This window comes from Scyliorhinus canicula, chromosome 28 (assembly GCF_902713615.1).
Source record: "Scyliorhinus canicula chromosome 28, sScyCan1.1, whole genome shotgun sequence".
Classification (NCBI taxonomy): Eukaryota; Metazoa; Chordata; class Chondrichthyes; order Carcharhiniformes; family Scyliorhinidae; genus Scyliorhinus; species Scyliorhinus canicula.
This window is the reverse complement of record NC_052173.1, coordinates 7,757,797-7,771,052: the sequence shown is the minus strand read 5'-3', so window position 1 is coordinate 7,771,052 and position 13,256 is coordinate 7,757,797. Positions and strand designations below refer to the sequence as shown.

Sequence of the window (13,256 nt, the reverse complement as noted above, 5' to 3'; positions counted from 1 at the left end):
AAATGTTTTTAAGGTAAAGATAGATAGTTTTTTGAAGAATAAAGGGATTAAGGGTTATGGTGTTGGGCGGGAAAGTGGAACTGAGTCCACAAAAGATCAGCCATGATCTCATTGAATGGCGGAGCAGGCTCGAGAGGCCAGATGGCCTACTCCTGCTCCTAGTTCTTATGTTCTTATGTGGGTTAATGCAAAATCAACCGAGGTTTATTGAATAGGTCTTGACTATGCAACTGCTTGGTACTAGACTAGCCCGTGCAGCAGCCGATGGCGTTACGTATGTCATTTGATTCCGCTCTTAAAGAGACATTGCACACAACTACATAACCCATATTGATAACACCACCCACGGGAGAACGTGCAGACTCCGCACAGACTGTGTCCCAAGCCGCGAATCGAACCTGGGATCCTGGCGCTGTAGATGCGTCTGTGCAGAGGGATCTGGGTGCCTTTGTTCATGAATCACAGAAAGTCGGTTTGCAGCTACAGCATGTAATTAAAAAGGCAAATGGAATGTTGGCGTTTATTGCAAAAATACTGGAGTATAAAAGTAGAGAAGTGTTGTTGCAATTGTGTAGGGTGTTGGTGAGGCCACATCTGGAGTATTGTGTCCAGTTTTGGTCTCCTTATATGAGGAAAGATGGGGTGGGCATTGGAGGCAGTTCAGAGGAGGTTCACCAGATTGATTCCGGGGATGAAAGAGTTGGCGTATGAGGAGAGATTGAACAGTTTGGGCTTATACTCGCTGGAGTTTAGAAGGATGGGGGGGGGGGGGGGATCTGATTGAGATGTATCAAATACTAAAGGGATTGATAAAGTAAACATAGACCAACCGTTCCCCCTTGTGGGGCAATCTAGAGCGAGAGGTAACGGATATAGGTGTGAGAGGCGGTAGATTTACAACTGAGATGAGGAGGAACTACTTCTCGCAGAGGGTGTTGAATTTGTGGAACTCGCTGCCCCATAGTGCGGTGCAATCTGAGTCATTAAATGGTTTCGAGAGGGAAATAGATATATTTCTGTGTTTAAAAAACAGGTTAAAGTGATATGGGCAACAGGTGGGGAGGTGGATTTGAGACCAGGAAGAGATCAACAGTGCTCCGAAAGCTAGTGTTTGAAAGAAACCTGTGAAAACACCCATGCACAGTGGAGAACAGTCTTTCACAAAAAGGTCCTTGCAGTATGGAAAATTCCTTGGTTTGAAGCGGTTGGACTGAAATATATTAATCGATGGTTACAGCGCAGAAGGCGGCCAATTGGCCCAATCGTGTCCACTCCCGTCGGCAAAGATCTGACTACACTAATCCCATTTTCCAGCACTTGGCCCAAAGGCCTGGAGGTTCGGCAGCGCAAGTGTCCCAAGATATTGGAATATTGTAAAGGTAGTGATCTCTGCCTTGGAAGGTTGTGGATGGTGAGGACAAGTAACAACTTCCAGGACTGAGGTCAATAGATTTTTGTTGGGAAGATTATTAGTGATGTGAAGCAAAATGGATGGAGTAAAGGTAAAAAAGCAGCCAGGAACTATTTGACTGGCAGACCAGGTTGAATGACAGCCTTCTCTCTTCCTATGCTTGTAAAATCAAGCCTGCTCGATAACATCAGGACATTTTTTTTTTTTTAAAGTTTTTTTAAAAAAATAAATTTAGATTACCCAATAATTTTTTCCAATTAAGGGGCAATTTAGCGTGGCCAATCCACCTACTCTGCACATTTTTGGGTTGTGGGGGTGAAACCCACGCAGACACGGGGAGAATGTGCAAACTCCACACAGACAGTGACCCAGAGCCGGGATCGAACCTGGGACCTCAGCGCCGTGAGGCGGTTGTGCTAACCACTAGGCCACCGTGCTGCCCTATAACATCAGGACATGACGCACGCCTGCGATTGGGCACTGGGCTCCTGGTGAGTGACGCTCAGTGTTAAGGACAGCAAAGTGTTTTATGACTCATTATTTGGGCAGTCTGACCCAGAGGTCGCATGCAGTAGGAAATGGAAAAATGTCACACTAACGTTGGACAGGCAATACAGTACTCTGAGGTTGGGTTTCAAATACATTGATGAAAAAGGGTCGAGGGAACATTACTCTGCACTGGCATTGGAGTATCTGATCGGGGCAGTGTAGAGAGAGCTTTACTCTGTATCTAACCCCGTGCTGTCCCTGTCCTGGGAATGTTTGATGGGGACAGTGTAGAGGGAGCTTTACTCTGTATCTAATCCCGTGCTGTACCTGTCCTGGGAGTGTTTGATGGGGGCAGTGTAGAGGGAGCTTTACTCTGTATCTAACCCCGTGCTGTACCTGCCCTGGGAGTGTTTGATGGGGACAGTGTAGAGGGAGCTTTACTCTGTATCTAACCCCGTGCTGTACCTGTCCTGGGAGTGTTTGATGGGGACAGTGTAGAGGGAGCTTTACTCTGCATCTAACCCCGTGCTGTACCTGTCCTGGGAGTGTTTGATGCGGACAGTGTAGAGGGAGCTTTACTCTGTATCTAACCCCGTGCTGTACCTGTCCTGGGAGTGTTTGATGGGGACAGTGTAGAGGGAGCTTCACTCTGTATCTACCCCGTGCTGTACCTGTCCTGGGAGTGTTTGATGGGAACAGTGTAGAGGGAGCTTTACTCTGCATCTAACCTCGTGCTGATCCTGTCCTGGGAGTGTTTGATGGGGACAGTGTAGAGGGAGCTTTACTCTGTATCTAACCCCCTGCTGTACCTGTCCTGGGAGTGTTTGATGGGGACAGTGTAGAGTGAGCTTTACTCTGTATCTAACCCCGTGCTGTACCTGTCCTGGGAGTGTTTGATGGGGATAGTGTAGAGGGAGCTTTACTCTGTATCTAACCCCGTGCTGTACCTGTCCTGGGAGTGTTTGATGAGGACAGTGTAGAGGCAGCTTTACTCTGTATCTAACCCCGTGCTGTACCTGTCCTGGGAGTGTTTGATGGGGACAGTGTAGAGGGAGCTTTACTCTGTATCTAACCCCGTGCTGTACCTGTTCTGGGAGTGTTTGATGGGGACAGTGTAGAGGGAGCTTTACTCTGTATCTAACCCCGTGCTGTACCTGTCCTGGGAGTGTTTGATGGGGACAGTGTAGAGGGAGCTTTACTCTGTATCTAACCCCCTGCTGTACCTGTCCTGGGAGTGTTTGATGGGGACAGTGTCGAGGGAGCTTTACTCTGTATCTAACCCTGTGCTGTACCTGTCCTGGGAGTGTTTGATGGGGACAGTGCAGAGGGAGCTTTACTCTGTATCTAACCCCGTGTTGTACCTGTCCTGGGAGTGTTTGATGGGGACAGTGCAGAGGGAGCTTTACTCTGTATCTAACCCCGTGCTGTACCTGTCCTGGGACTGTTTGATGGGGACAGTGTCGAGGGAGCTTTACTCTGTATCTAACCCCGTGCTGTACCTGTCCTGGGACTGTTTGATGGGGACAGTGTCGAGGGAGCTTTACTCTGTATCTAACCCCGTGCTGATCCTGTCCTGGGAGTGTTTGATGGGGACAGTGTAGAGGGAGCTTTACTCTGTATCTAACCCCATGCTGTACCTGTCCTGGGAGTGTTTGATGGGGACAGTGTAGAGGAAGCTTTACTCTGTATCTAACCCCGTGCTGTACCTGTCCTGGGAGTGTTTGATGGGGACAGTGTAGAGGGAGCTTTACTCTGTATCTAACCCCGTGCTGTACCTGTCCTGGGAGTGTTTGATGGGGACAGTGTAGAGGGAGCTTTCCTCTGTATCTAACCCCGTGCTGTACCTGTCCTGGGAGGGTTTGATGGGGACAGTGTAGAGGGAGCATTACTCTGTATCTAACCCCGTGCTGTACCTGTCCTGGGAGTGTTTGATGGGGACAGTGCAGAGGGAGCTTTACTCTGTATCTAACCCCGTGTTGTACCTGTCCTGGGAGTGTTTGATGGGGACAGTGCAGAGGGAGCTTTACTCTGTATCTAACCCCGTGCTGTACCTGTCCTGGGACTGTTTGATGGGGACAGTGTCGAGGGAGCTTTACTCTGTATCTAACCCCGTGCTGTACCTGTCCTGGGACTGTTTGATGGGGACAGTGTCGAGGGAGCTTTACTCTGTATCTAACCCCGTGCTGATCCTGTCCTGGGAGTGTTTGATGGGGACAGTGTAGAGGGAGCTTTACTCTGTATCTAACCCCATGCTGTACCTGTCCTGGGAGTGTTTGATGGGGACAGTGTAGAGGGAGCTTTACTCTGTATCTAACCCCGTGCTGTACCTGTCCTGGGAGTGTTTGATGGGGACAGTGTAGAGGGAGCTTTGCTCTGTATCTAACCCCGTGCTGTACCTGTCCTGGGAGTGTTTGATGGGGACAGTGTAGAGGGAGCTTTCCTCTGTATCTAACCCCGTGCTGTACCTGTCCTGGGAGGGTTTGATGGGGACAGTGTAGAGGGAGCATTACTCTGTATCTAACCCCGTGCTGTACCTGTCCTGGGAGTGTTTGATGGGGACAGTGTAGAGGGAGCTTTACTCTGTATCTAACCCCGTGCTGTACCTGTCCTGGGAGTGTTTGATGGGGACAGTGTAGAGGGAGCTTTACTCTGTATCTAACCCCGTGCTGTACCTGTCCTGGGAGTGTTTGATGGGGACAGTGTAGAGGGAGCTTTGCTCTGTATCTAACCCCGTGCTGTACCTGTCCTGGGAGTGTTTGATGGGGACAGTGTAGAGGGAGCTTTCCTCTGTATCTAACCCCGTGCTGTACCTGTCCTGGGAGGGTTTGATGGGGACAGTGTAGAGGGAGCATTACTCTGTATCTAACCCCGTGCTGTACCTGTCCTGGGAGTGTTTGATGGGGACAGTGTAGAGGGAGCTTTACTCTGTATCTAACCCCGTGCTGTACCTGTCCTGGGAGTGTTTGATGGGGACAGTGCAGAGGGAGCTTTACTCTGTATCTAAGTCTGTAAATAGTCATAAAGAGGAAATGATGCAGCAGTACAGACACTGGTTAGTGTTCGTGATCAATGTGGTTATGTGGCTGTGTGTAAATTGAATCTGCACTGTGCAGATGATGGAATATCTGCCCAGTGTCATGAAGGCTCTGATATTACTTGACTCTGCAGCATTGCAGATTATATTGAATTTATCTTGTCGGATAACAATTCCATATCAAGCCTCAGTGGCTCATGTACGAACATACAAACTGGGAGCAAGAGTCGGCCACTCGGCCCCTCGAGTCTGGTTCAATAAGAGCACCTCTCAATCTTCGAAACTCCAATGGATACACCACCCAGCCTGTCCAACCTTTCCTCCTACAATAACCCCCACCTCACCCCTCCCCATCTCCAAACTCAGTAGAGTGAACCCCCTCTGGACTCCTTACATGCTTATATCCCTTCTTAAATAAGGACACCAAAACTGTGCGCAATATTCCAGGCGTGGCCTCACAGAGGCTCTAGCAAAGCTTCCCTACTTTAATCTTCCATCCCTCTTGCTTTCCTAATCACTCGCTGTACCTGCAGACTAACGTTTTGTGATTTATGTACCAGGACACCCAGATCCCTCTGTACCTCAGAGTTCTGCAACCCCCTCTCCATTTAAATACTCCCCTGCTCTACTCTTCCTGGGAGTGGACAAGTTCACGTTTTCCCACATTGTACTCCATCTGCCAAGCGTTTTCCCACTCACTAAACCTATCTCTGTCCCTTTGTGGCCTCCTTATGTCCTCTTCACAACTTACTATCTTGATGTCATCAGCAAATTTAGTGACCTTCCCTTCTCTCCTGTAATCCAAGCCATTGGTATAAATCATTGGCTTCATTAAAAGAATTGGCACCAATGTGTTGAGCTGTGCCTTGCTGAGATCACACCTTTGAACCCATTATTCCCAGACACTCATTCCCACTCTGCTTTGATTAATTTGTTAAAATAATGTGATTATATTTCTCAATTTGCATTTTGCTTACATAGGGCTAGTGAGACTGGGTGCCCACATGACGGCACTTTTAACGTCGCGGCTCTCGTCCTCGGCTTACTGGCTCCTGTGATCATAGTATTCCTCAAGTGGAAATCCATAATCAAAGGTATCTTTGAAATTTCAGCAGTTTGTGAACTTCATTTTGAATTCCCCCAGGCTGTCTGCGTATTGGAAACATATTGGAGCACTTAACCAGCAAGGCAGAAAAGAGAGGTTTCAATGTCAGAGCTCAGGGGTGGTCACTGGGTGGGGGGGGGGGGGACACGACATTGTCAAAGAGCCAGGGAGAGGGGTGATGAAGAGATGGTTTCACTTTGAGAGGGAATGACAGGAAGCAGGGCAAGTTGTGACTGGCGTATGAGCGATGGGAAGTAGTAAGATGGGACGCAAGGGGAGGGGAAGCCAAGGAGGGAGAGAGCAGTGTTGGAGCGGCGGGGGGTTGTTGGGAGTGGGGTGGGTGGGGAAGAGGGTAAACTCTGGGTGTAATGGGAGAGGGAGACATTGCTGTGTTCAAGGGGGTGGTTATGCTTTTCATAATGCACTGGCTGTTTGGTAGACCAGGGGGGTTGGGCAAGTTGGCAAGGCCTTCCAGCAGTGGCTTCGGCCTGAGCAGACAAGCCTTTAATGGACTGTCTCTGTCTCTTACAATATTTAACTAAAGGGAATTCTGAATCACCCAGATCTCAATGTCAGATGGGCCGGTGGACTGTGATGTACCACAGACATGTCTATGATCCCTGACTATTTCACGGTTTCCATCCAGTGACAGGAAATCTATCGATTCTGGTGTTTTCTGGGCTGGTTTACCTGTTTTAGAGCAGCAGCCTGTAGACACCCCCCTGAGCCATGTCCCTGAGCCATGTGTGTCATTGTTGACCATGGCTCAGATTAGTTCACTCAACATAGCTTGAATCTGGGCACTGGCTGGTGTCCTGGGTGAACCTGACACTAATATTCGGAGGCTCACAAGTGTGCATGCACTCTGGCCAACTGTCTGGATGGGTTCTGCTCACAAGAGCCTGACCCACTTCTGCCAGAAATCCATTAGATCAGCCAGACAAGCAATCCGGAGAATTGAGATCTTTTGTGAATAGTGGAAACCCGTTGTAAGATTGAAAGGAACCTGGTTCATTAATGTCGGGTACTAAAATGAAACCAAATTTTGTGGACAGAGAGTTACAGTTTCAACTCGATAACCGTCATCAGAATTGGAAGTGCAGTTTGGAAGAAGAGTCGCCTTTAACTCAAAACGTTAACTGTCTCCCTCTCCACAGATGCTGCCAGACCTGCTTCAGGTTTCCAGCACATCTGTTTTTATCTGTGGGCGGAACGGTAGCATGGTGGTTAGCACAGTTGCTTCACAGCGCCAGCGTTCCAGGTTCGATTCCCGGCTGGGTGACTGTCTGTGTGGAGTCTGCATGTTCTCCCCGTGTGTGTGGATTTCCTCCGGGTGCTCCGGTTTCCTCCCACAGTCCAAAGATGTGCAGGTTAGGTGGATTTGCTGTGATAAATTGCCCTTGGGTTAGGTGGGGTTGCTGGTTTATGAGGATAGGGTGGAGGTGTGGGTTAAGTAGGGTGCTCTTTCTAAGAGCCTGTGCAGACCTGATGGGCCAAATGGCCTCCTTCTGCTCTGTAAATTCTATGATGATCTATTTCATTATTATCAGAAATGTGTCATGTGTGAATGGTATTAAAAAAAGCTATTCGATCTTTTTGTGTATTTTAGCTATTCAAGCCTGTTCAAAGGTAAGCTATTTTTGTTTCCTTCACCAAGCTCAATGTTGGTTATCATCTGGGATCAAACAATGGGGATAAAATTTATTTGGGACGGGAGTGAATGTACCGCGCCCCTTCCACCCAACTTGATTTGCTTTCCGATCAGAGTCAATTACCACCCACCCGAGATCAATTTCAATCCTGACGTCTTTTCACTTCCTCGCTTAGTGCAGTGTTTCCATGGAGATGGACAGACTCACTTCAGTTCGTCGACCAATGTTTTGAGATAAGGAGCTGGATTCTCCGGTCCCCCAGCTCCGTGTTTCCGGACCGTGCGCCGTTCGCTGGCAGCGGGAATCTACCTTCCCGCCGCTTGTCAATGGGATTTCCCATGGAAGCCACCCCCACCCCGGCGGGGGTGCAATGCCGGCGGGAAAAGTGAATCGCGCCAACTGGAGAATTACGGCCATTATTATAGAGAAGCCGCTTTTTAATTCTCCTCCAGTTCCCCTCCCCCTCTGTCAGCAGGCTCTCGAATCATGAAAGCCGACTTCAATTGTGTCCTCCATTAATCTGAGGCCTCTCTGGAGCAAGAACCTTGATTTCCCTGCCAATGATAAATGTTGGTCCTGCCAAGGTGCGGAACATGACATTTATTGAAATGAAGCACCATTTGGCAATGTGGGTCTACTCCCCGAGCACATCTGCATCTCTTTGGTTTTTCACTCCTATCTTTGCAGACACTTTGTCGTCATCTGCAAATGTCTTGCTTATATTCCCAACGTCACTCTTTTTGTGTGGTTGGTGGTGTGGTTGGTTGGGGGGGGGGGGGGGGATGATGAGGATGCATGTATCATGTCTCCATGTTGAACCAGATCCATTAGCTGCAACGTTTGGATGCTGATTTGGAGCCAATTCCTAATATCAAGTACAAAGAAGCTTATCAAAGGCTTCCTGACGAGCATCTACTGAGGGCAACACGGTAGCACAGTGGTTAGCACAATTGCTTCACAGCTCCCGGGTCCCAGGTTCGATTCCCGGCTTGGGTGACTGTCTGTGCGGAGTCTGCACGTTCTCCCCGTGTCTGCGTGGGTTTCCTCCGGGCGCTCCGGGTTCCTCCCACAGCCCAAAGATGTGGAGGTTAGGTGGACTGGCCATGCTAAATTGCCCTTAGTGTTGGGTGGGGTTACTGGGTTATGGGGATAGGGTGGAGGTGTGCGGTTGGGTAGGGTGCTCTTTCCAAGGGCCAGTGCAGACTCGATGGGCCGAATGGCCTCCTTCTGTACTGTAAATTCTATGAAATCTATGAATCTCCCTCCTTCACTACTTTAGTGATTGCCTATAAATATTCTTTAGAAATTGTAAATTTCTAAATATCCTAACCCTTTCCCAGTAATCATAATAGGAATCTCCAACAAGCCATTCTCAATAATGGGCATTAAGCTAATATGCCTATCATTTCCTGTCTCTGTTCCATTTTTTGAAAGTAGGAACTGCATGAGATAGCTTTCAGTGTACCAGAACGATTCCTGACTTTAATGAACTATTGAAGATACAGGCAAGAGATTCACAGAGCACCTGTCCCCTCTCTTTAATAACCCCTGGATGGTTATTATTCAGACCTGGCTTGTGTGAGCTTGTCAACTATTTTTGGTGAATTTAGCTCATTTAAAACATGGATTCTGATCATCTGCAACTTTTGCTTCACAGTGAGGTCTTTTTCAAGTATTTTTATTCCACAAATTTTCATTTTTACAAACCACCTAGCCCACCAGCACCCCCAAATGATGCTGAACACCATCCTGCAAAACCTTTCCACCTTCGGGCAGGCCCAAAGTATATGTATGTGGTTCACGGGACCCTCCTCTAGCATCACCCCCGGCTCTTCCTCCCATCTCGCCTTAACCCTCTCCATGGGCACCCTATCCTCCCGTAAATCGCCGAGATGACCCCCTCTCCAACCAGCTGACAGCAACGCGGAGGCAGGCTCTCTTGGGAAGATTGGGCAGACCTTCCTCGCAAAGTCCCACACCTGCATATACACTTCCACCCTGCCAGCCCAAACTTCTCGCCCAACTCTTGCAGACTCGCAAGCCGCCCTCCCAGAAGCCGACCCTTTGTTTCCTTGAATCCCCCCGCCCCCTCTTCCCATCCCAGGAATCTTGCATCCATTCTCCCCCGCTCAAACCCATGATTCTCCCAGTCGGCATCTTCCCACCCTAAACTACCTCCAGATCTCCAGCGTGGCCGCCACCACTGGACACACCGAGTACTTTCCTGGGGCCATCGGGAGCGGCGCCGTTGCCAGCGCCCGCAACCCCGACCCCCTGCAAGAGCCCACCGCTTCACAGTGAGGTTCAGAGTTGGTCAGATTGGCACAGCACTGTTCAAAAGGCAGAACGAGCATCCTCACCAACAGGCACTGTGAGGAAACCAATATTGACTGAAAGAGAGAGGTGGTGATAATGGAGGCTGATTTAATGACAGCCTTGAGTTTATTTATAGATTGTGAAGTTGTCTCTTTAACTCAGTGTGTTCTCACATAGGTGACCAATGGTGTAGTTAACCAGCAACCCGTGCAAGAACAGGGGTCTACAGATTATTTGTGTGTTTCAGTAGAAGAGGCATCAAGTGGCACCGTCCACTTTGCAAACTGCAAACAGACCAATGAACTCGCACTGAATGAAAAAGATGGTAAGTACTCAGCCTTTCCGGTACAACTGCGTGTCGGCAACGAGCAAGGGCGTAACAGGCTTCCCTCCCGGTCTTCTTCAGTTTCCAGATGTATCGTATATATAGTATAGGTATAACGGGTATAGGGTGGATACGTGGGTTTGAGTAGGGTGATCATTGCTCGGCGCAACATCGAGGGCCGAAAGGCCTGTTCTGTGCTGTACTGTTCTATGTTCTATGTTCTATCTGCATGACCCTGAATCTCCCATACTCAGCACAAGTGGATAGCACTGTGGCTTCACGGCGCCAGGGTCCCAGGTTCGATTCCCCGCTGGGTCACTGCCTGTGCAGCGTCTGCACATCCTCCCCGTGTGTGCGTGGGTTTCCTCCGGGTGCTCCGGTTTCCTCCCACTGTCCAAAGACGTGCAGGTTAGGTGGATTTGCCATGATAAATTGTCCCTTAGTGTCCAAAAAGGTTAGTTGGGGTTATTGGGTTACGAGTATAGGGTGGAAGTGAGGGTTAAAGTGGGTTGGTGCAGACTCGATGGGCCGAATGGCCTCCTCCTCCACTGTATGTTCTATGTTCAGTGTGGATATGTATTGGACAGGAATGAGTCACAGACACTAATGGCACGGTAGCCACACTGAGATATGGCTGCAAACCATTCAAGACTAGGATATAAATACACCAGGTTATACGGTAGAATTAGGAAATAGAAGACTGTTGTGGGAGTTAGGGGAGACACTTCACTGAAGGCTGAAAATTAGTAAGCAAATTTGGAGGGCAGAAGAAACAAAAGGCTAAAAATAGATAACAAAGAATCTGATAGAGCTAAATGGTACATACTTCAAGGCAAGAGTAAATAAAGTCCCCACAGTCCCAGATGCCCATAGGCTGCTTTCCCCTTTGAGGGGGAGAGCTGACTGGTGGTGATTTAACCTGAGGATCACCACACCTCAGGCAAGGGGCACGGGTGAGAATCTCCAGAGCAATAACATCCTCCTGTAATGTGGTGACCAGAACTGTACACAATACTCCAGTTGTGGCCTCACCAGGGTTTAATACAATTCCAACATCATAGCCTTTACTTTTATATTCTATACCTCTGCCAATGAAGGAGAGCATTCCATCTGCTTTCTTCACAACCTTGTCTACTTGAACTGCTGCCTTTAGGGACCTGTGTACCTGTACTCCAAGATCTCATCTACCCCTCTTGGTATATTCCCATTTATTGTGTACTCCCTATAACTGTTTGACCTCCCTAAATGTATGATCTCTGTGTTAAATTCCATCCGCCACTTTATCGGCCACTCCACCAACCCATCTATATCACTTTCAGGATTGTAACTATCCTCTACACTGTCCACCACTCGGCCAATCTTAGTGTCATCTGCAAATTTACCAATCGTGCTTGGGTTGGTAGGTGCAAGTTACATAGGTCATTCCGCTGCTTAAGAAAGGTGAGAGAGGAGAACCAGGAAATGATAGATATCTGGGATTGAATTCTCGTTTGGCAGACTATGTTCTCCCGCCGGAGCTGAATCGGCGGCTGACATGCGCTCGCACTGGGAGCGAGAATCCAGAGGGGACTCACTATCCCCGGCCCTGCAAATTTACGGATGGTTGGAATTGCAAGGGATCCCCTCGCGAATCCCACTATGGGGACGGCAATTCAGCGGGCGGGTCAATAGCGAGATCCGGCAGCTCACTTCCCCTTACCCCTTGCAAGGCAATTCCGCCCCCCACCACCACCATGGGATTTGCTCGGTCACCCCCCCCCCCCCCCCCCCCCCCAAAGTACGAAGGGTGATCCGATCCATGCCACCAGCCCCACCACCAGAGATCCCACCCCCCCAATGACAAAACCTGCACCAAAAATCCCCCACAACCGAGCCTCCCTATCGTAGATCCCCCCCCCCCAAAAGAGAGCCCCTCCCCCCAAATCAGTGATCCCCAAAAAGACACCATCCCGATTGAAGTCCCCCCCAAAACACAGTCCCCCACCAGAGACACAACCCCCCCCCCCCCCCCCCCCCCCCCAATAACAGAGCCCCCTGTTTGGAAGCTAGAGGGCAGTCCAGGCTGAAGCAGTGAAAAAGATCACTGCTTTAAAACTCTCCTTCCCCACACCTCCTGGCTCAGGCAGAGAAAGAAGCGCCTGAAAATTCCGAGAAAGTTGAAACCCCCTCAGATCTTTGCAAGGCTTTCATTAACATCAATGGGAATTGATTGCACTAGGCTGTGATTGCAATCTTGCACACAGCCAGCAGGTTTGGATAATTTAATTTAACTTCCCTTCATGCTTGAATAGATCTCGGGTACCCTGCTGTGCAACTAACCACAATGTTTGTAAACATCGAGCCGTAAATAATAGTTTGTGGACCACATCAAAACCAGTGAAGTGCTCTCACTTTCACTTTTTCTCTGCAGAAAGCGCTTAACTGCTTTTGGTACACTGGGTTATCACACTGTCCTTTCACACTCTGGGACTGGGTACAGTGGGTTATCACACTGTCCTGTCACACTCTGGGACTGGGTACAGTGGGTTATCACACTGTCCTTTCACACTCTGGGACTGGGTACAGTGGGTTATCACACTGTCCTTTCACACTCTGGGACTGGGTACAGTGGGTTATCACACTGTGCCTTTCACACTCTGGGACTGGGTACAGTGGGTTATCACACTGTCCTTTCACACTCTGGGACTGGGTACAGTGGGTTATCACACTGTCCTTTCACACTCTGGGACTGGGTACAGTGGGTTATCACACTGCCCTTTCACACTCTGGGACTGGGTGGTACAGTGGGTTATCACACTGTCCATTCACACTCTGGGACTGGGTACAGTGGGTTATCACACTGTCCTTTCACACTCTGGGACTGGGTACAGTGGGTTATCACACTGTCCTTTCACACTCTGGGACAGGGTACAGTGGGTTATCAC

The 13,256-nt window shown here is 49.2% G+C and overlaps 1 protein-coding gene across 1 annotated transcript in view; it reads left to right on the top strand.

Annotated features, from left to right (window-relative positions):
* Positions 1-12,753, top strand: part of LOC119958092 (tumor necrosis factor receptor superfamily member 14-like) — a 51,263-nt gene extending 38,510 nt beyond the window's left edge. Inside the window, exons 6-9 of the mRNA XM_038786320.1 lie at positions 5,916-6,028; positions 7,649-7,668; positions 10,185-10,332; positions 12,743-12,753. Of these exons, the coding sequence (XP_038642248.1) occupies positions 5,916-6,028; positions 7,649-7,668; positions 10,185-10,332; positions 12,743-12,753 (292 nt within the window). The remainder of the gene's footprint in view (positions 1-5,915; positions 6,029-7,648; positions 7,669-10,184; positions 10,333-12,742) is intronic.
* The last annotated feature ends 503 nt before the right edge of the window (positions 12,754-13,256 follow it).